General features: G+C 40.5%; 2 protein-coding genes across 2 annotated transcripts; both read left to right on the top strand.

Moving 5' to 3' along the window:
- Positions 1–1,644: 1,644 nt before the first annotated feature.
- LOC114556312 (alpha-1-antitrypsin-like protein CM55-MS) lies at positions 1,645–22,726 on the top strand. The gene is made up of 6 exons (XM_028579218.1): positions 1,645–1,652; positions 17,131–17,779; positions 17,920–17,990; positions 20,216–20,412; positions 22,311–22,458; positions 22,541–22,726. Exons 2-6 carry the CDS (start codon positions 17,137–17,139, stop codon positions 22,724–22,726), a joined length of 1,245 nt encoding a protein of 414 aa, XP_028435019.1. The 5' UTR covers positions 1,645–1,652; positions 17,131–17,136.
- LOC114555288 (alpha-1-antitrypsin-like protein CM55-MS) lies at positions 2,620–4,550 on the top strand. The gene is made up of 5 exons (XM_028577587.1): positions 2,620–3,196; positions 3,318–3,388; positions 3,714–3,907; positions 4,083–4,230; positions 4,313–4,550. Exons 1-5 carry the CDS (start codon positions 2,620–2,622, stop codon positions 4,508–4,510), a joined length of 1,188 nt encoding a protein of 395 aa, XP_028433388.1. The 3' UTR covers positions 4,511–4,550.
- Positions 22,727–24,706: the final 1,980 nt, after the last annotated feature.

Raw genomic sequence — 24,706 nt, forward strand, 5'->3', positions numbered from 1 at the left:
TAATACAACACAGCTGACAGGTTAGACTCTCCCTGTTAATACAACACAGCTGATAGGTTAGACTCTCCCTGTTAATACAACACAGCTGATAGGTTAGTCTCTGTTAATACAACACAGCTGATAGGTTAGACTCTCTCTGTTAATACAACACAGCTGATAGGTTAGACTCTCCCTGTTAATACAACACAGCTGATAGGTTAGACTCTCCCTGTTAATACAACACAGCTGATAGGTTAGACTCTCCCTGTTAATACAACACAGCTGATAGGTTAGACTCTCTGTTAATACAACACAGCTGATAGGTTAGTCTCTGTTAATACAACACAGCTGATAGGTTAGACTCTCTGTTAATACAACACAGCTGATAGGTTAGTCTCTGTTAATACAACACAGCTGATAGGTTAGACTCTCCCTGTTAATACACGTGCTAGAAAGAGGTTTGCTGATGTTTTAAAGACCACGCCGAAATATTCACTCTGATATTCAGGCTCTGCTTCAGATGCCGTCAAGCTGGATCTCCGATCGTAATCAGTCCTTCACTGACCAATCAGCATTCATTAGCAGAACGCTAGCGTGTTATGGGCTACAACGACTCACCCTGTAAGAAATCAAAAGGACATAAGTACTCGTTCATTCAACTTTCAACCTGTAATCCATGTCCAATCAAATCTGAGGTTTCTCAACGACAATCGGGCGAAAGAGACACATTTAGCCGTCTAGCTCCATAGGGTCCCATTCATTCTGCACTGGACCGCGATCACCCCCAGTGGAACTCTGGTGGACCTGCAACCAAATCCGGTAAACAATGGGGCTGGATAGGGAGTGGGACGGCTTTCCGTAGACCGGCTTTGGTGATGTGAGGTAGGACAGTTTTAGGTTTTTAGGAGTTTTAGGCCTGTATACCTGAGTTGTTTTTGTCTCCAAATTTTTGCTTTGATAAGCTAATTGTTTTTATTTTCTATTGTTGCACACATACACTCTCATCAGGAGGAGAGAGGAGGAGGAGGAGAGAGGAAGAGAAGGAAACAGACAGGTAGAGGGACAGTGTGCAGGGCTGGGTAGGCAATCATATTAGGCATATCAATCAATCAGATATTTACATATAGGATAAAATGCCAATAGTTCCACATACTAGATAATAACTTGACTGAAGCACAGATTGAATTAGAAAATGTTTTATTCTTAGTCATATTTATAACTGATGTTCTTCTCATGCATATGATATGTGGCTGCACAATCAGTAAGCAGAGGCAGGGTCCATCACTCTCCAACCGACATGACATGCTGGTAGTTAGCAGTATACTGTGACTTATGTGTTCGAGATTAGGTTTTGCTGACCTGGTTGTGTTTAGTGCAGTGGTGACTTGCTTATACAACCTGAGGAGGCAGGTGTCATCCTAAAGTTTCTTGAAGGTCTTCAGCGTAATCTGATTCTCTTTATACCATAAAAACACGATTAGAATTAAAATAACTGCAAAAAACCCTTCTGCTCGTGCACCAAGGGCACTCGCGTAAAAGGCCTCCCCATCTTAAAGTCCCGAGCTGAATTTCAGTCCCAGTACGGCCCTGTTTGCTTGATTGACTCTTTGTCCTTTAAAGAGGGCTGGAGATTCAGTTCTGGTGATCTCTCTCAATCCTCACATCTAGAAAAGGTTTGTTTATGAGTTTTTTCCCCAATTACTTTACTATTCACACATTCACTTACACTCCCTACACCACTGATGATACTGCTCCACATAATTGATATTGCACCAGTTTGGTTTTACTAATTTGCATTGAGTTGTTTCTCAGGTCGTAGAGGTAAGAAGCCAGACTGCCTTTCAGAATTGTGACTGGTGTAATTGCTTAGGAGATTCACACGTGTGTGTGTGTGTGTGTGTGTGTGTGTTAAACTAAAAGGATCTTACTCTTTAACTAAAAGGTCTATCTCTGTAGGGATCCATCCCATAATGTTGTCAGACACTTAGAATGATAATCTGAGTCTGTCAGCGGCAACAACAGAACTTTAAGTGGACACTGACTCATACTGAACAGTTTGTGTATTGTATCCAAGCAATTGAAACAAGTGTTATTTTTGAAAAAATTTGTATTTTGATCATTGGTTGTGAGTTTTGTGTGTAGAGTTTTGAAAAAATGATGTCAAGGTTCTGAAATTAGTGCCAAAGTGATTGTAAAAAAAATAGTTTGGTAATTAGTTTGTCTTTTGTAATATGGGTTATTTGTCAGGGGCAATATTCAAAAATGTCAAAGTATTGTGTAATAATAACTCAACTCAATTTTAGAAATATGTATTCACCAATGTACATATGTCCTGTAGGGTTACATTACAGCCTGGTTCACGGCTGCTGGTTACAGCGTTCTCACTCAATTTAATTAATTAAGCACTTAATACTTGACCAGTTTTAATGATTGTTGTTCACATCAGTCAGACGAATAGGGGAAATAGGGTCCAGCTTGAAAAATACCACCCTTTTAATCATATCTTTGAGAAGAACTAAACAGCCGATGCACTCATCAATTTCACTTTATACTAAACCTTCAGAAAATACTTCTAGTACAACCAGTTTCCTCATTAAAACATTAGTCATTAGAACTTTTGAACTTTTGTCTTAGTTCACCATGATGATACAAGCAGCTGTGGGTCTCTGGGTCCTATCAGCGGTGATCTGCGTGGGCAGCGCCAACAGCGTCTCCCTGGTGAACGAAGCAAACAACGAGTTTTCCTTCCGACTCTACAGGAAGTTAGCAGCTCATGCTGACTCTCAGGGACAGAATATCTTCTTCTGCTCAATTTGTGTATCAACTGCCTTGGCTGCGTTGTCCGTGGGAGCGAGGGGGGAGACTCACCGTCAGCTTTTCAGTGGTCTGGGCTTCAACAGCTCCCTCCTGACTCAGACAGATGTGGACCAGGCCTTCCAGATGTTCCTCCAGAGGGCCAATAACACATCTCAGGACACCAGCAAAGGGACCGCCGTGTTCGTGGACAACGGCTTCAAGCCCAAGCCAGAGTTCCTGCAGACCCTGAAGCAGTCGTACCTCGCAGATGGGTTCAATGTGGACTTCACCAAACCAACAGAAAGTGCTGGTACCATCAATAAGTACGTGGAGGAGAAGACCAACGGGAAGATTGACAAGCTGGTGGAAGACCTGGATCCAAATACAGTCATGTATCTCATCAGCTACATCTACTACAAAGGTATGAAGGTCCTGTGGGATGAGATCTAGTCAGTCTGTAATGTAAGATCAGTTTACATATTTTGAGGTTAAATTGAATACATCAAACCAAATGTGTTTCATTTCTGCTCCTTGTCTAACAGGAAAGTGGGCGACTCCGTTTGACCCTGAGCTCACAGAGGAAGACTACTTCAACGTGGACGAGAACACAAAGGTTTAGAGAGTCTTCTTAATTCAGAAAAAAAATATTGAGTCCCAGTATTTAACAGGAGTGGAGCCAGACTTTGTAAACATTCAGAGTTCAGCCTAAAACTAGAGCGAGGGTCCGTGGGAATTAATTTACCAAAGTTATATAAAGTTTTTAATGCCGTTAACACAATTTGGGAGAACCTGATAGTTGTAACACACAAATTTGTTTTTGATGTGCTGTCTTCAAACATTTTGTTTTATTTTTTAAACGAGAAAAAAGGGCTGCATGGACTTGAATCAGTCCAATTAAGCATAATCGTTCATTCTGTGTTTAAATTGTCATCGTCCAGGTCAAAGTCCTCATGATGAATCTGGAGGATAGTTTCAACACCTATCGCGACAACGTGCTGAACGGGACTGTCCTTCAGCTTCCCTTCACCAGCTCCTACTCCATGCTGCTGATGTTGCCTGACGTCATGGCAACACTGGAGAAAACCATTGGCCCACACCGGGTCACCAAATGGTTGCAGTGGATGAAGCCCAGGTTGGGAGCATCTTAATTTATGCTTCTAATATGTGGAAGGTTTGACACTGAATAGTCTGTCAGCAATTAAATACAGCATTACACACACATCATTGTTTCCCTCACAGCCAAATGAAACTCCTGCCCTAGTCAAATTCACTGAATCTTTGTCTTTTTTTTTTCCCCAATGCTTTAGGAGACTTGATGTATATATTCCAAAGTTCTCCATCAAGACTTCCTACAACCTCAATGATGTGCTGTCAGAAATGGGAATGACAGACATGTTTGGTGAACATGCAAATTTGAGAGGCATTTCAGAGGAGCAAGGACTGGCAGTCTCAGAAGTAAGTAAACAGGGCATATGTTTTATTATTTCACCCATATTCCATTCATCTGTCGTATCACTTACTCTGCGTTGCACCGCAGGTTGTGCACCAAGCTATGCTGGATGTTGACGAGGCCGGAGCCACCGCTGCTGCTTCCACAGGCTTCAACATCGAACTGCTTGCCTTCGTGGCCCCGGCCCCTGTGCTGACGTTCAGTCGTCCATTCATGGTCATCATCATTGAACGTAACACGGAGGAAATCCTCTTCATGGGCAAGATTATCAACCCAACAATCTGATGGATCATCACTTTGTGTTTGCTCGAGGACAGCTGTTGCATATCATATAAAGGAGTCAGAAAACTTCTGTTTTTTGTCTCTTGCTTTATTGAGTGTAAACCAGTTTTTATATAATAAGGTAAAATAATGTAGGGTTAAATATGATCAACTTCCCTAAGTATTTGGTATTCATATATACTTTAACTACATTTTCCTCATACTTGCATACTTTTACTGAAGTAACATTTCACTGCAGAACTTTAACTTGTAAAGTATTTTTATAGTGTGATATTAGTACTTTTACTAGAGTAATCTGAATACTTTCAGCGCTGCCTGTGAGGATATAAACAACTACACATTGTTGCCCTCTGGTGGTAGAAGTTCTGCATGATGAATGATAGAAATGTTGCAGTATAAATAACGTTATGAAGGCTTTGGTTTTAGGCAGCAATGCCTCTCAGGATTTTATTTGCAGGTGCTTTACATGTGTAAACCTTTGCATATACACTGTAAAAAAGCTTTTACATTTTTTGACAGTAACACAAACTTGTAACAGAGTATTTTAACAGTGTGGTATTAGCAGGCCAGCTGACAGTCTTGCCTGGGCCCGGGACGAGATCTTAGATGGGCCCCCGCCCTCCCTCGCGGCCAGATCTCTCCTTTTCCCTTGCTCTTCCTCTCCTCACATATCTCACTGAAATTAAGTGTGTAATCAGTCTCTGATCCATCCTGCTCAGACTCTCCGACAGGGCAGCGAGCCCCTCCCGCATCACTCTCTCTCTATCTCTCTCTCTCTCGTCTCTCTCTCTCTCTCTCTCTCTTCTCTCTCACGGGTAGCCTGACTCTGTCCCTCCTTTGCGGGGCAGCGGGCCCCTCCCGCATCCCTCTCTCTGTCACCTGACTGCAGCTGGATCTCTCTCGGTCTCATCCTTACTGACGGAGCTACCAAACTCTACTGTTTCTGTCAAATTTAACCTGTTGTGTAGAGCTGGCCTGTTAAGTTACGTTACAAGGCTCGTAAACATGGCGGCGCTGTTTCTTACCTTGCTCTACGTTGACAGTTCCAGCTTCACCGTCACCACATTTTTTTAAAATATTTGTTTAGAAAATCTCTAAGGCCTCTATTTTCTTCTTCTCTTTTCTTTCCTTTTCCGAGCTCCGGACTTGTGCTGACCGGACATTTTGAGCGTACTGAACTTCAAATCAAGTGACAAGATCAAATTTTGATCAGTGGCCAAACCATTTTTATGTTGGGGGTGGGGGTGGGGTTCTTGACCACCATTTCCAGGACAATTAGGAAGAAAACAAATAAAAAGCTTTTATGTAATTCAAATATTATGCTAAATATTTTTTTCCACAAATAGGCCTATTTAAAAAATGATTTTTAATTATTCCATAATGTAATGAGGTGAATGTCTGGCAGTCAAGTGCTTCTTACACACAAAACATTAACCTACCGTAACCCACGTCAAACTGAGGCTACAACAAATAAACACACAAGCAAAGAGCCAGGCTGTAATGTAACTCTACAGGACAAATGTTCAGCGTTAGTTTTCGTCCATTAAAAGTTCTGTTTCTGCTGCTCACAGAGTCAGATTATTATTCTTAGTCTCTGACAACATTATGGAAAGGATCCCTACCGAGATAGACCTTTTTCTTAAAAACTATGATCCTTGTAGTTTACAGTTTTTTTCGACAGTGGGCACAACTGGAGTAACATGTACCTGAAGTTCATGTGGACCAAACTGTAATTCGTTTTTCATTGCTTGAACACACTTTTAAAAACTCTGCACACTTATCCCATGACTTTTCTCACAATCTGTATAACACTGTAGATTTACAGCACTTTGTTCAAATGCTAACATACTGCTGTCAAAACTGTTAACCACACATTCAAAGCAGAATAGATTTCAGTCTGGTGCATTTCAAACACTGCTGATTGCAATTTTAGCTGAAAGCCTAATCAGGTGTCTGGTTTTAGACTAGTTAGTAGATATATTCGGTATTTATACAGAGAAAGCTTAGAAAACCTTTTTTATATACAAATTCCAATAAGAATGAAATGATTATACACTGTACTGAGAAACAGGTAAAATATCAAAGATACCAATATGTCCAGGTAAGATGTCTGAGGTTATATTCACAGCTATAAAAAAATTAAAAATGCTATATCTTTACTATAGTAAAACTGTGGACTTCTTGTTTTTCAGAAAGTAATGGAGGTGAAAGCAATGGAAACACCAGATTCATTTTTATTTAAAGATTATGCAGACATCTAATGGGATGAAGACAACTCTCTGTTACTGTTATGCACCTTTAGTTTTTTTCCAGTCATTCCATAAATTACTGGAATCAAAATACTATATTGAAGCAAATTCCTGATTTCCATTCCTTCTTTTTTACAATACATAAAAATTGGTATATTTTAAAATATATATATTTTCTTTAAATAAACTATTGAGTAGTGTGAAGTCACTCAAATTGTTCAAACAAATTGTTAATTTCTGTATTGATGTTTGACGCTAGTGTTTTTACACAGTGTGGTCTGAGTGACAGTGTGTGTTATCTGATGAGGATTGTTCATAGTGTTTGGCTGCACTGATCCTGTTTTGAGACGTGTGTTGAGTTGTGTTGCTTGGAATGAGTTCTGCAGGTGTGTAGTTGTTTATATCCTCACAGGCAGCGGTGGAAGAAGTATTCAAATTCCTGCAGTTAAAGTACTAATACCACACTGTAAAAACACTCTGTTACAAGTTAAATTCCTGCAGTGAAAACTTTTAGTTCAGTAAAAGTCTGTAAATATCATCAGAAAAATGTAGTTAAAGTATTAAAACTTTTTAGAAAGCGTAAAGGATCCAAACAGTTGTGTGTTTAATGGTCTAATAATCTCAGCTGGACTTTATATAGGCCGTTATATTGCTGGCTAGTTTCATTCATAATAAAACATCAGATTTGATAAACTACATGTGTTTTGTGTGCAGAAATGTAGCGGAGTAGAAGTAGAACATTAAAACATTATCTATATCTATCTATATATATATGTTAGGGCCGGGACTTTAACGCGTTAATCAAGATTAATTAATTACAGACTTTAACGCGTTAATTAATTACACAAAAAATAACACCTTAAACATTTTTTACGCATTTTAATCACACTTATTTTTGCACCGCGGGACGTTTCTCACTGGATGAGTTTCGGCGGACCGATTATACTGGAGCACCAACTAGTGTTCATGACTTCAGACCTTTTATATACGTCAATGCTTCAGACCTTTTATATATGTCAATGCTTCAGACCTTTTATATACGTCAATGCTTCAGACCTTTTATATATGTCAATGCTTCAGACCTTTTATATATGTCAATGCTTCAGACCTTTTATATATGTCAATGCTTCAGACCTTTTATATATGTCAATGCTTCAGACCTTTTATATATGTCAATGCTTCAGACCTTTTATATATGTCAATGCTTCAGACCTTTTATATATGTCAATGCTTCAGACCTTTTATATATGTCAATGCTTCAGACCTTTTATATATGTCAATGCTTCAGACCTTTTATATATGTCAATGCTTCAGACAACAACAAACCACGGTGAACATGAATGAAGAAGCTGACGAGACCGCTTTGGTTGGCCCCGTGGATGGGACATTTTGTTATAAAAAACGAACAAATGGAAGCGTCGATTAGAGCATGGTTGTCTGCAAGCTATGCAACAAGGAATTTGCATGTCACCGCAGCACATCGAGCCTCAAGTATCACCTCAACGCAAAACATTTAGCAGACCCGACTCCGAGTACAAGGACCCACACACAACCTACACTCCACCAGATGACTGGTTTAAGGACCAGGGTAACTATTGGAATTGTGTTTTACTTAAAAAAACATAGTTTACAGAAGGTCTACCTACCTATAGGCTACCTGAATTTCTGAAATGTACTATATTTCTAAATATGCTATTGCTACACTTAATGGCAAAAATTGCACTTGTCTGCTGGACTTGGTTAAACAAAAATAAACAATATTTTGTTGCTTAAGCTTATGTATTCAGTCATTATTCAATGGTATACTAAAAATCCATGTGAAAAAAATTACTTCTCACTGTTCTCAGGTCAAATATTTATGGAATTAAAATGCGATTAATTTCGATTAATTAATTACAAAGCCTCTAATTAATTAGATACATTTTTTTAATCAAGTCCCGGCCATATATATATATATATATATATATATATGGTTCACAGTTCATGTTTCCAATGAATCCTAACAATTTGAGCATTGAGCTCAAAGCACCACTGTGCCTCAGTGGTGCCAGCAGGCTGCCATTAGGCTGTAGACTCTTAATATTGTTAGTCTTCTTTGTTTTTGCTCTATATAGGAAAGTTGGCAGACAGGACCTAGGGGCAGTGTATTTCCTTGTTTGGTTAGAGTCTGTACGCTCGCCACTCTGGGAAACAAAAAGAAGAACAAACTGAAATGCTTTTGTGTGTGTGTGTTATTCAAACTGTAAATGTATCTTCTAGAAAATTACGGGCAGGTGTAAGTCTCAACGTTTTTATTAGGAGGCATAACAACCATTCGGGTAGAAAGAGATAAAACTGTGTCAGTCTCAATTGATCTGTGTGCCATAGCAGCCTGCAGCAGAAGACACCACCATTGGCACTGTGATCAATACCGTATAGGTACAGCCTATGCATGCAGTGATAGTTGCAGATACTGGAGTCAGGTGTTCGCTAACACAGGACCAGACTGGGGATACAGCCCTCCATAAACCTTAGGAAAAGGGCTTAAAACCCGGTTCTCAATAATACATCAACAACCAAAGATTGATTCATGCGCCCCTTTAATAATCACCTTAAAAGACGCACAGGCCACAGATGATGGGACTTACTGGTTGGGAGTAGACGTAAGAAACTCGGATCCAATGGGAGAGTTTAAAATTTAGACTTATGATAGGCAATTGATTAAGCCACCTCCCCCTCAACCCAACGTCCCCATCACTTCCTAAGCGGGTGAAAGCATCGCCTCACCTAATGTTCCTTCATTACCTAATGCTCCCTTGATTAGTATATCTCCTACTCCTTCCCCAGACCCCCGCATAATTTACTTAGATGAACTAAGCGACCGTGATTTAACTTCAATAGAAACAGGTTATGGCGATAGGAATGCATGGCTGGATTGGGTAACGTATACAGTGAGGAAACACAGCAAATCCGATTGTTACGTGTGTGCCTCAGCCAGGCCCCAATTAGGCACTGCCCCATTCCCACTTAATATGCAAAATGACCCTTTAGGCTTGCAGTGCCTGACTACTTTATTTCACCGGAGTGACAAACCTATGTCTGGTAAATGTCAGACTCTAAATTTCCTATATCCTATGGTACCGGAGTCACCACCACCCCCCGCTGCTATAGTGCTTAAAGGTAACTACACCTGTTTCCTTAGAGATGGACCACACGACACCAATGTAAAATTGTTAGACAACGCCTTTTGTAAACTCACTTACAACATTACTGACCATAACTTACACTTCACGGCCAATAGCTTCGTTAATCAAAACGTGACCAGGGCTGACATCTGGTGGTTATGTGGGGACAGGCGTTTGAGGAATAAATTACCCGAAAAATGGCAAGGTTCTTGTGCATTAGTACAACTCCTGATGCCGGTAAGTTTAGTTGCTTCCCCAGATATGACAGATGTTATCAATGAGATGCACAACCGCCGCACCACTTCCAGACGCCGCAGGGCCATGGAACATCCCATTTTTAATTCCAATCTGAAACCTAAGGGCACGTTCGACAGTAGTATTTGGATGGACTCAATTGGAATTCCTCGAGGAGTTCCAGATGAGTTCAAAGCTAGAGATCAAATTGCGGCCGGTTGGGAATCAATATTCCTGTGGCCAACAATCAATAAGAATCTAGATTGGATTAATTACATATTTTATAATCAAAAAAGGTTCATTAATTATTCCAGGGAATGTATCGAGGGTCTGGCAGAACAATTACATTCCACTAGTTTGATGACGATGCAAAATAGGTTGGCTCTAGACATGCTCCTGGCGGAGAAAGGAGGTACCTGTGCCTACATTAAGACTGATCACTGTTGCACTTTCATCCCAAACAATACGGCCCCTGATGGTAGCGTAACCCGTGCGTTAGTTAGGGCTCGCCGAAGAATTGGCTGAAAACTCTGGTATAGACAGGAATATTTTTTCCAGTTGGATGGGAAATTGGATCGGTAAGTGGAAGAACATGGTGACCTCTGTGTTGGTGTCCATTGCCATATTTTCTGGCATTCTGGTGTGTTGCGGCTGTTGTGCAATCCCCTGTCTTAGAACTCTAATCAATAAACTGATAGTAACGGCTTTATCAAAAGAGGGTGCTCCCCCAGCTTATCAGATGTTAGCCATGACTGAATTTACTCACCCTGCCAACTATGAGAACTATTTTGACGAGGCTGACACTTCCTCCAACGCGGAGGAGGAAGGAGTATAGTCACGCTGGGTCTAAATTACTCACTATCACCACCCAGTGCCCCCATCTCCCTGAGTCCCCGTTTCCTATCTCCAACTGTTTTTCTATCCTCTTATCTGCTGTCAGAGATTCCCTTCTTTGTTTCACAGAATATTGCACGGGGCTGAAAATCAGCCCATAGTCAGTATAGCCTTAAGCAAGACATATGTTGGAAGTATGATTTTACAATTTTTAATTAATTACAAAAGATGTTTGTTTGAAGTTTGCATGATACACGATGTTTAGGGATTTCCACAAAAATAATTGTAACCATTGGTATAGTCATAGAAAGAGCAATGGATTATGCAGCTTACATTAGGAGCTAAAATCTACATATAAGACCCACGCACCACACCGCTCTGTCATGATATCTACTATCACAGTTAACTTTTGATTGCTTATTATTGATTACTAAATTGCCAGTAAGTCGTATGTAGGTCTCGAAAGAGGGATCCCATTATTTTGCTTTACCAATATTAGGATTATGTTCCACAGCGTGTTGCTGTGGAAAAAGAGGGTGTAGAAATATATCAGGTTTAGACTAAGAATGTCCTGTAGCCTGGGATGGCCTCGCTGTCTCCTCCTGTCTGGCATGTGTAAGATAAGACGGGTTCAAATTTAGTGGAGCAAAAGTGCTCCTGGTTAGTTTAATAAACAACTGGAACAGAATGCACCTAATAAAATCTCTTAAAGGAACAGACAATCTCTAGCGCGCAACTTCTCTATCTTCTCTGAGACAGAAAGTCTGAGTGATATCCAACCAATTGGCGGCCCACACGCAATGGCGGAAGGAGGAACCTGAAGATGAATAAAAGAATAGGGAAAAGGAAGGTCCGGTGTCAGACCCGGAGAGACTTTGTTGGTGGTTAGGGAGAGAAAGTCTCGAAGGAGCGGCTGATCCATATGCATATGAAAGATCTGTTTGCAATATCAGTTTACTAAAGATTGTTATAGTTTAACTGAACGAATCCTGAGTATTCATTTCTTGGTCTGCCTTTCAACGAACACGATAAGTAAAGGGGAAACTTTGAGAAGTGACCGGTGGTTCTTAAAACACTTTGGGCGCCACAGAGTAGAATCGGTCGCCTTTTTTCCTACAATTCCTTAACTATTCCTGTTTATTCACGCTGACTAACTGTTTCCTGGGGACTTTACTTCTGCCACATTAACCAATGATTCACTCATTGGTGTGAATATTCTATAAATGTATTATTATTCCTACGTACCACTTTTATCAAACATTAACTCCTTCCACATTTTCCAACATCATCAAAACTTTCAGCCCGATTAAGAACGAGCTGCTTCTACACACACACACTCTCACACACACACACAAAATTACACACACACACAGACACAGACACACTCACACACATACTCACACATTATACACTTTATTACATTGTGAGGACCAGTGAAAGGTAGCAGCCTGATGGGATCCACCCTTTCTAAAGGGTCTAGAGACATGATTTTAACTGCTGAAATTATTATAATTCAATGTGAACACAAAATGACTTTAAACATCAAACAAAACAAAAAAAAATTAAAACCTGAATGTTGTTCCCTGGAGAATACACCTGAATTTTGTCCTTCCTGGGTACCAGTCATGTTATGTCTATTGGCACACAATCAACACCACTGTTGGGCAATGCACAATTCATGAAAAGCATTTTGTTAGATTGAAACACACATACACACACACAAACACACACAAAACACCCACACACATGAAACACTCACTCACACACACACAAAAACATACACACGCACACATACTGACACACACTCACAGACACACACTCACACACACACACACACACACACATACACACACACACACGCTCAAACACACACACACATATGCTCACACACACACACACACACTCACACACTCACATACACACACACTCACATACACACACATGCTCACACACACACACTCGCACAAACACACTCACACACACACACTCACACACATACTTACACAACCTCACACTCAAACACATACTCACAACCACACACACACACAAAACACTCACTCACACACTCACACACATACTCACACACACAGACACACACAAACACACAAACACACACACTCACACACATACTTACACAACCTCACACTCAAACACATACTCACAACCACACACACACAAAACACTCACAAAACACTCACTCACACACACACACAGACAGACACACACACACACACACACACACATACATCTACCTGTTTTTATGACATCGTGAGGACCAGTGACAGGCAGCAGCCTGATGGGATCCACCCTTTCTAAAGGGTCTAGAGACATGATTTTAACTGCTAAAATTATTATAATTTTATGTGAACACAAAAATGACTTTAAACATCAAACACTCAAATAAATTGAAAACCTGAATGTTGTTCCCTGGAGACTACACCTGAATTTTGCATTGTGTAAGGTTGAAACAACACACTAGAGGAGATTCTTTCAATATCCAAACTTTAAACAAGCTGATTTTACTTACTGTACATGCTTCTTCTTTACCTCTCTTTTACTTAGTATGATTGAACACATAGTAAATAAAATCATTTAAAAATTAAATACTGGTTTGTCAATCGATCTCCATTAACAAACACCAGACCTGCTTTACAAATGTGCTTTTTACTGAGTTTGATGATTTAAATACCAGTATGTTTTCTTCAAAAATGCATCTGGTGGTAAAAACCCTAGAGCTACTGTATAAGGGAGACAAGTTAAGCTCACATTTTTACAAAACCTTCAAACGGCCTTTGCATTTTTTTAGTAATCCAGTTACACACACACACACACACAAATGGACACATTCTCTCTCTCTCACACATACACACACACACACAACCTCACACTCAAACACATACTCACACACACAGACACACACACACAGACACACATTTTGCGGGATTCAGTCCTGCTGCTGCTGTGAACTGCAATTGGCGGGTAACACTGTCAATCTACCTGCCACTTTGGCGGGTAGCCAATGAGAATTGAGTGATTCAGATGCGTACCCATCGGTAAGCACGGGCCTGGTCCAATCAGGGGCCCGCATCACTGGAAGACATTGATTGACAGCCGGGGCTCCCTATCGCGCAGCCACTGACCAACCGGGAGGGACAACGGGTCAAATTAATTTCCTTGTTTATGTTATGAAGACGAGACGTGTGTGTGACTCGAACATCTCACATTTACCGACAAAACGTACAGCGAAAGACAACAAGTGCAACACTTTTCAGACCGTCCTGCCAACATGTAGACATTGTAACATCAATGTACGCTGGAACCATTTTTCACTCTTAAGTCTCTGAACGTTGCTGCTGTTTCATCTTGTCAGCTGTCTGCAGCGGGCGGGCCTGTTGCTCCGTTTCCCCCGAGACTGACGTGCACACACACACACACAAACACACACAAACACACACAATCACACACGGTGGATGCAGGAAAAAACGCAGACCTACAGGATGACCTAAATTGAGGACAGCTACTTTATTGTAAGTGCAATGATAAGTTAAAGTCCAATAATTACTTTATTAAACCGTATGAATGCGAGTCCCAGCCCAGGTTAGGAAATTAACTAACAATGTAAAGATCAACAAGCCACTGACAGATATGTTCTTATTTGATTCATTCAATAAATTATTATTTTGTGTCTTAAATCCACCAGCTGTTTTCATATTATATCAACATCAGCATCCTGAGCCTTTTTGGTATAAGGTACCTAGAAAATCTCAGCCCAGAGTAATTAATTAATAGTAGAAATTATTATTATCCCTAAATCAAGTTGCCTTTTTATTTATTTTTTATTTTTAAGAACTATACAAAAGAAGTTGCAGCTTTTTTGCAACAACTCATGTGTTATGGTCCACATTCACCAGTGTTTTTGTTGTTGTTGTGGTGCGCGTAGGCTACTCCTGATTTTGTCAGTCATCTCATCTCTTATATGCAGTGGCGTAACGAGCCAACACCGGACCCCTATGCAGGATTATCAAGGCGGGCCCCCCCCCCACTACAGCACGTGATAACGGCACAATGTCCATGAGTAGGCTACCATGAATAGGACAGGATCATAGAGACACAGCAAGTCCTGTTTTTCACCTTTTATAAGGCAAAAAAAAAACTGGCTGGTAAAAAGTCACTTTGGCTGGTGGTCAAAAAAGTTAACTTCATGCCCTGCTCGTAACATTAAATATATGTTGAGTCTTATTATTTACTGTGAACACTGTGCAGTAGCCTAACTAAGAAAACCACTTTCCAGGATGTTGTCAAGCTGTGTGAAGTTACAAAAAGGTTGAGATCAGGGCAGCCTTCAAATACAGGAAAGCTGACGGTGAACATTTATCCTGTAGGGTTGAATTGGTCAAACAGTTAATGGCTTGTGTGTTTATCTGCTGCAGCCTCAGTTTGACGTGAGTTACGGTGAAACATGATTACACAGAACTTATGCAGGGGCAGAGCAAATAAAAGTTTGAGACAGAGAATAAACAATGCCAAAGTACAGTTTCTCTGATTTATCTCATAAAACGGAACATCTCTCTTCGTCCAGACTATGTTTCTCTGTTTGCACTTTAACCAGGAGAAGGTAAGCTTTCACATACAAGTTTAAATACTCTGCCAACAGTTAAATACAGTTTAACACACTGAGTTTGAGATGTAACTGTGCACACTGGAACTGTGTCCTTTAGAGATGACAAGATTTACTCTACTTATTCTCCTTCTGGAAGTTCAATCAATGTATTGATGTTTTTTTCGTATTATTTGTTATCTTCATGAGTTTAACAATTGTGGATGTACTGTGGAGTGGGTAGGACTGTTTATAGTGGTAGGCTAGCAGATACTGTTGACTTGCGCTAGCCTAGCACCAGCGAACTGCAACTGGAAGTACTGGATGAAACGTGTCCTATGTTTAAAATTCTGAACCACCCCTTTAATGTAATCTTTAATTCGGTGTGGTCTCCCTTCTTTTGCTTTGAATTTGAGCTGGTTCATGACAAAGTGGGGGCTCCTAGTATTTAGCGTTTGAGTTAGATTTTTGTTACTTTAAGTCTAATTGGTATTGCACCAGTTTGGTTGTGCTAATTTGCATTGAGTTGTTTCTCTGGTTGGAGAGGTAAGAAGCCATACTGCCATTCTGAATTGTGACTGGTGTAATTTCTTGGGATATTCACGTTTTGTACATTTTAGAGTATTGGTAAGAGGTTTTATTGAAACAAAATATAGGTCCGTGGTTCAAGGCCAGATTTATAGAAGCGGACCTTATCACCAGCTGCACTTTGTCAACTTCTTTGCAAGTTCTCTTCAAAGTATGAAAAAGTCCCAAAATGAAGTCTCAGAAAATCCACGCAGAGTCAGAGACAGATGGGAAAAAGAAGTTTTAATGTGCACAAAAGATAAAAACAAATTCCAAGCAAGTACCGGTAAGCTTGCTAAAGATTCCTTTGTCTAGCTTTGCCTTATATCATCCAAAAGAGAGACCCTCCTCCTGAGGAGCGCTCCAATGATCACCTTCAGATCAAAGGTGTAAAACTTCAATTGGATACTTTTTAGGCCTAAGACCACCTCTTTTGGGGATTTTCCACTAGATGAAGTAATTTAGCTGATCTTGCATTTTGAATATCTACACTTAAGGCGTTTGGCCTGGGCTATACAGTGGCGGGCCATCCGCAGCTGATGCAGCTGCAACAGTGGTAGGCCACGTTGGCTGTTTGTGACTGTGGATGTCTGCAGCTACACAGCGGCAACTGAGGACGGCATGAGGGGGGAGAGTCTGTGTGTAGCAGTGAGGAAGGCAGCCGCGGGAAGCACTAAGACAGAGAAAGTCTGTGACTCCCACCAGGCACACATTTATATCACATTGATACACGTTGTATATGTCCCCATAATTCAATTTAAAAACCAGATTTATCATATTTTGCCACAACAGTTTGACGAGTATTTGTGGTCCTGGCTGGTTTGACTCACTGGTTGCTTATTTTTCTAAGTTACTATTGTGTAAAGTGTGTGTGATGACGGTCAATGTTAATGGAGTTTTTCACAGGTTAGGCAAAGTACAAATCAGTTTCCGCATTAAAACAAACAGTGAAGCTGAACTTTTGAACTTTTGTCTTAGTTCACAATGATGATGCGTGCAGCCGTGGGTCTCTGGGTCCTATCAGCGGTGATCTGCGTGGGCAGAGGCCACGATCACCATTTGGATCACGATGACGACAAGACCATCCAAGACACCGTAGTGGACGGCAGCGCCAACAGCGTCTCCCTGGTGACCGAAGCAAACCAAGAGTTTTCCTTTCGACTCTACAGGAAGTTAGCAGCTGATGCTGACTCACAGGGAAAGAATATCTTCTTCTCCCCGGCTAGTGTGTCGACTGCCTTGGCTGCGTTGTCCGTGGGAGCGCAGGGGGAGACTCACCGTCAGCTTTTCAGTGGTCTGGGCTTCAACAGCTCCCTCCTGACTCAGACAGATGTGGACCAGGCCTTCCAGATGTTCCTGCAGAGGGCAAATAACACATCTCAGGACACCAGCGAAGGGACAGCCGTGTTCGTGGACAACCGCTTCAAGCCGAAGCCGGAGTTCCTGCAGACCCTGAAGCAGTCGTACTTCACAGATGGGTTCAATGTGGACTTCAGCAACGACACAGAAAGTGCTGATACCATCAATAAGTACGTGGAGGGGAAGACCAACGGGAAAATTGACCAGCTGGTGGAAGACCTGGATCCAAACACAGTCATGTATCTCATCAGCTACATCTACTACAAAGGTAAGAAGGTCCTGTGGGATGAGATCTAGTCAGTCTGTAATAATCTAATATAATAATGTAAGGTCTGTTTACATATTTTGAGGTTAAATTGAACGTATCAAACCACAAGTTGTGTTTTATTTCTGTTCATTGTCTAACAGGAAAGTGGGTGACTCCGTTTGACCGTGAGCTCACCAAGCAGGACGACTTCAATGTGGACGAGAACACCAAGGTTCAGAGTTTCTCTCTTAATACAGAAAAAAATTATTTGAGTCACAGTAATTAACAGGGGCGAAGCCACACTTCGTAAACATTCAGGGTTATGCCCAAAACTACAGCGGTGGTCCGTTGTGAATTCTTTATTTGCGAAAGATATAGAAAGTATGTTTCATGCTGTTAACACAATTTGTGAAAACCTGAAAGTAGATAAAACCCTAATTTGTTGTTGACATCTGCTGATTTTTTCAACCCTTTTGCCGATTTTTGACGAGAAAAAGGATACAGTTGAAAAAAAAAAACACAAAAACATTTATTTCTTTACTGTCATACATTAAATCAGAGTAAACTTTTTCTGTTTTAGATCAATACATATTATATTATATTATATTATACATATTTTTTGCATTTGTTAAATGTCAGAATTGAGCGAGGGAGAATTTGTATGTATTTTTTTTTTTCACTTTCATCAAAGTCAGAAGTATACATACACTTCCTTAGTATTTGGTAGAATTGCCCCGAAACTGTTTCACTTGGGCCAAATGTTTTGGGTATCCTTCCACAAGCTTTCTACAATAGTTTGCTGAAATTTTGGCCCACTCCTCTTGACAGAACTGGTGGAACTGGGTCAGGTTTGTAGGCCTTCTTGCTCGCACTCGCCTTTTCAGTGCCGCCCACAAATGTTCTATGGGACTGAGATCAGGGCTTTGTGATGGCCACTCCAATACCTTGACTTTGTTGTCCTTAAGCCACTTTGTAACTAATTTGGAGGTATGCTTGGAGTCATTGTCCATTTGGAAGACCCATTTGCGCCCAAGCTTTAACTTCCTGGCTGATGTCTTCAGATGTTGCTTCAATATATCCACAACATCTTCTTTTCTCATGATACCATCTATTTTGTGAAGTGCACCAGTCCCTTATGCAGCAAAGCAGCCCCACAACATTATACTACCACCCCCATACTTCACAGTTGGGATGGTGTTCTGAGGCTTCAAAGCTTTGCCCTTTTTCCTCCAAATATACCGTTTATCATTATGGCCGAACAGTTACATTTTTGTCTCGTCAGACCACAGGACATGTCTCCAGAAATTAAGATTTTTGTCCCCATGTGCAGTTGCAAACTGTCGTCTGGCTTTTTTATGGTGGTTTTGAAGTAATGGCTTTCTTCTCCCAGAGAAACCTTTTAGCTCATCTTGGTACAGGACTCGTTTACTGTGGATAATGACCGATAATTACCAGTTTCAGCTAACATCTTCACAAGGTCTTTTGCTGTTGTCCTGGGATTTTTTTTTGCATTTTTTTGGAACTTTCGCACCAAAAAACGTTTCTCTCTGGGACTCAGAATCCGTCTCCTTCCTGAGCGGTATGATGGTTGTACATTCCCATGTTTTTTATACTTGCGTATTATTGTCTGAACAGATGAACGTGGGACCTTCAGGCATCTGGAAATTGCACCTAAGGATGAGCCACACTTGTGGAGGTCCACAATTCTTTTCCTGATGTCTTGGTTGATTTCTCTTGATTTTCCCGTCAAAGAAAGAGGCTCTGTGTTTGAGGTGTGCCTTTATATGCATCCACAGTTCTGTGAAGAGGAGTGGGCCAAAATTCCAGCAAACTATTGTAGAAAGCTTGTGGAAGGATACCCAAAACGTTTGGCCCAAGTGAAACAGTTAAATACATAAAAATTCTCCCCCCCTCGATTCTGACATTTAACAAATGCAAAAAATATGTTAATATGTATTGATCTAAAACAGAAAAAGTTTACTCTGATTTAATGTATGACAGTAAAGAAATAAATGTTTTTGTGTTTTTTTTTTTTAAGTGTATGTAAATATCTGGTTTCAACTGTAAATACTGTTAACACAATTTGGGAAAACCTGATAGTTGTAACACCCTAATTTATTCTGCTTTTTTCAACCCTTTTGCATCTTACTACACATTACACACACTTCATACTACACACTGTACAAAATGTATACTACACACTTTATACTACACACACCTTATACTACACACTGTACATAATTTATACTACACACTGTACACACGTTATACTACACACTGTATACTATACACACTGTACATAATTTATACTACACACTGTACACACTTTATACTACACATTTTACTTTATCTATAGACACGCTTGAGAGAAAAAGGGCTGAATGGGTTTGAGTCCCAGTCCAATTAAGCATCATCGTTCATTCTGTGTGTCTTCATGTTTAAATTGTCATCGTCCAGGTTTCAGTCGACATGATGAATATGAAGAATGATTTCTACACATATCTCGACCACAAGCTGAACACGACGGTCCTTCAGCTCCCCTTCAAAAGCTCCTACTCCATGCTGCTGATGTTGCCTGACGCCATGGCAACACTGGAGAACGCCATTTCCCCGAATCACATCACCAAATGGTTGAAGGCTATGATGAGACCCAGGTTGGGAGAATCTTAATTTATGCTTCTAATATGTGGAAGGATTGACACTGAATAACATACCCAGCTTTGTCCTGTCCGATAGAGACTCTCCTCCTCCGTAAATTGCCCCCATAAGTGGTTTGTTCCAGCATCATTCTGACCTATATTTAGGTTTGTAGTGGCGTCGCCCTCTAGTGGCCGTAGTAGTTCTGACGGGAGCAAAGCAGGAAGTAAGGTGAGGAAGTATAAGAGCGCCAAATGTTCTGATAAGGAGGCAGGTTGGGGGGTTTGGTCAAACAAACACAGAACTTTGACCCAGGAGACCAACGTTCATGTCCCATTTTTAAAGAAAAGGAAACAGAGTTTAATTTGATAGTTTTTGTCTGTAGATGTTCATTGGTCTGTAATTATTACACTACATGTCATTTAGCTTATGCTTTTATCCAAAGTGACTTGCAATTGCTATATATGTCAGAGGTTGCACACCTCTAGAGTAACTAGGGGTTAAGTTTCTTGCTCAGGTACACATTCATTGATGTATCACAGCGGGAATTGAACCTGTGTCTACCACAACAAAGGCATGTGTCATATCCACTGCGCCATCACCACCCCAATTGTGGCCATTATTGTGCACTGCTTTAATCTTTTACTCTTTGTTTATGTGTCCTTGAGTACCAAGAAAGGTGCCGATAAATAAAATGTATTATTATAGTTTTAAATTTTTATCAACTTAATTAATTCTTTTTTTTCATCCAAGAAAAAAGGATCTCTACAGAGATAGACCTTTTAGTTTAACATGGAACTGCCCTGGAATCACCATTACCAAACCCATCAGACTCCATGTAAATAATCAGGACTTTTAGCGTGTATAGAGACAGCATATCTCCACCAGACTCCATGTAAATAATCAGGACTTTTAGCGTGTATAGAGCCAGCATATCTCCACCAGACTCCATGTAAATAATCAGGACTTTTAGTGTGTATAGATCCAGCATATCTCCACCAGACTCCATGTAAATAATCAGGACTTTTAGCGTGTATAGAGCCAGTATATTTCCACCAGACTCCATGTAAATAATCAGGACTTTTAGCGTGTATAGAGCCAGCATATCTCCACCAGACTCCATGTAAATAATCAGGACTTTTAGCGTGTATAGAGCCAGCATATCTCCACCAGACTCCATGTAAATAATCAGGACTTTTAGCGTGTATAGAGCCAGTATATTTCCACCAGACTCCATGTAAATAATCAGGACTTTAAGCGTGTATAGAGCCAGTATATTTCCACCAGACTCCATGTAAATAATCAGGACTTTTAGCGTGTATAGAGCCAGTATATTTCCACCAGATTCCATGTAAATAATCAGTACTTTTAGCATGTATAGAGCCAGCATATTTCCACCAGACTCCATGTAAATAATCAGTACTTTCAGCGTGTATAGAGCCAGCATATCTCCACATGTAAATGGGTGAATTAAGGGTTTATTTCAACCAAACCAGAGTGGAGATTGTTGGAACCGTAGAAAGATGAACCACGATGTTTTTTGATGTTTTATTTAGTTTCTGTCCACTTTGAATGAAGTGTGTTTTACGATGATAAAAATCTTGATTATTTACATGGAGTCTGGTGGAGATATGCTGGCTCTATACAGGCTAAAAGTGCTGATTATTGATGGAGTCTGGTGGAGTTTGGTGATGGTGATTTCGGGGCTGTTTCATGTTGAACTAAAAGGATCTTACTCTTTAACTAAAAGGTCTATCTCTGTAGGGATCCTTTCCCCTAATGTTGTCAGACAGACAATAATAATCTGAGTCTGTCAGTGATAAAAACAGCATAAAGGCCCTCATGGCCAAATGAAACTCCTGCCCTTGTCAGATTTACTGAATGTTTGTCTCTCCCCCCACCCCCAATGTTTTAGGAAACATTATGTATATCTTCCAAAGTTCTCCATCAAGACTCCCTACAACCTGAACGATGTGCTGTCAGAAATGGGAATGACCGACATGTTTGGTGATCGTGCAAATTTGAGAGGCATTTCAGAGGAGCAAAGACTGGCAGTCTCAGATGTAAGTAAACAGAGCATATGTTTTATTATTTCACACATATTCCATTCGTCTGTCGTCTCACTTACTCTGCGTTGCACCTCAGGTTGTGCACCAAGCTACGCTGGACGTGGACGAGACCGGAGCCGAAGCTTCAGCTGCCACAGCCATCCTCATCATGCCGGCCCCTGTCCCTGTGTTGAAGTTCAATCGTCCATTCATGGTCATCATCACTGAACGTAAGACAGAGAAAATCCTCTTCTTGGGGAAAATTATCAACCCAACCACCTGATGGATCATCACTTTGTGTTTTGCTCGAGCACAGCTGTTGCATCTCATATAAAGGAGTCAGAAAAACTTTTGTTTTGTTGTCTCTTGCTTTATTGAGAGTGTAAACAGTTTTTATATAATGATGTTTGAAGGTAAAATAATGTAGGGATGAAATATGATCAACTTCCATCAGCATTTGGTATTCATTTATAACAGATCAGATTTTAAAAATACAATAGAGCTCAATAGTGACGGCCCACTTTTTGAACCGCTCTGGTTCTGGGTATTAAAATCCTTTACTTAAGTAAAAGTATTATTCCACACTGTAAAAGGAAAGGTCCTGCATTGGAAATGTTACTTCAGTAAAAGTCTGTAAGTATCAAGGTCAAGGTCAAGGTAAACTTTATTATCTACCAGTTGACCTATTGCTTCTCATAAATTTATGATGAAGAGGGCGAGTGGGGTCGTTAAGGACTTGGTCGGTCTTTTTTAGGATAAGTTCATTGTACAGCTGAGTTGCTGACACCTGATCAAGTCCTATGATCTTACTGGCCATTTTGATCATACGCTGCAGTCTCTTTTGGTCCTTAACATGTATGTTACCAAACACGCAGATAAGGCCAAAAGACAGAACACTCTAGAGAATACTTTTATAAAACATTACAAGGATGTGTCTGTCTAGTCTAAAAGTGTTTAGTTTCCAAACGAAAAACATCCGCTGGTGCATTTTCTTAGTTTTATTCAATGCACAGTCATAAAAAATTAATTTAGAGTCAATTTCAACTCCCAAATATTTGTAGGTTGAGACTCTCTCTACAAGTTCACCATTGATCTTAGAAGAGGGGACTATAATTCTGTTTTTGCTGAAATCTATGACCATCTCTTTTGTTTTCTTCACATTTATTTCAAGAAAATTGTCAGAACACCACTGAGTGAAACCCTGGAGTTCTCTCTGGAATTCATTCACAGAAGAAATGTCAGCTTTTAAAAAAAACCAACCAAAGCTGTATCGTCAGCATATTTAAAATAAGTGTAAGCTGAAGAGTAGGCCTGACAATTATTAGTGTACAATGTATATAAAAGAGGCGACAGAACGCACCCCTGTGTTTATAATTTTTAATGATGATATGCATGAATTAAATCTGACTTGCTGACTGCGATCCGTCAAGAAGTTATAGATCCAAATAATCAATTGGGGATTTACTCCCAAATGCACCAATTTTTCCACCAGCAGGTGGGGTTGGATTGTATTAAAAGCGCTGCTAAAGTCAATGAACACAATCTTGACCAGGCTCTTAGCATGCTCAAGGTGCTCATGAATACTGTTAATCAAAAACAGCAGCGCATCCTCAATACCTCTCTCTGCACGATAAGCAAATTGATTTTGGTCTAAAAGAGGTGAGAGCTTATCGTCACAAAAATTTACATAAAGTATAAAAGTACTTAATGCAAACTCACAAAGGAGAGGAGAAAGGAGAACTCCAGGCAATTTTTACGTTAATCTTGATTGCTATATGTATATGAGTACTGTCGATAGCAGTGCTAGCAACGCGGAGCTGCTGCAGCTAATGCCGAGAGCTCCCACTCAGCTAAAACGGCAGTTATGGGGGCATAAGATAAAGAGTGCCTTTGTGCCTCTTAACAGACACAAAATGCAATTAAAATGTCTGTGCAACACGAACAGGGCCCTTACATGACAACAAGATGCATTTAGCAACTTAGCCATTGTTTAAATTCACCTACCCTCTTAGCTGCTAGCTGCCGTCTGGGATGAGTGAGTGTGTTCAGCCAGGCTCCGGTAATAATCATCACTCAGCAGTACCATGTGTATTTGTAGCATATATATCCATTTTGTGTGCTGTCGTTGGTGAATATGAGTCTCTGCAGTGGCGAATTGTGTGGTAGTTTTCTTAGCCAGGCTAGCAGCCCGCACCGGCATCCTTCTACTTCCTCCCCGCCTCCCTCGCCTGCCGAGGCCAACAACAATCCAACAAGCGCCCCC

Source organism: Perca flavescens, chromosome 5, assembly GCF_004354835.1.
Source record: "Perca flavescens isolate YP-PL-M2 chromosome 5, PFLA_1.0, whole genome shotgun sequence".
Lineage (NCBI taxonomy): Eukaryota > Metazoa > Chordata > Actinopteri > Perciformes > Percidae > Perca > Perca flavescens.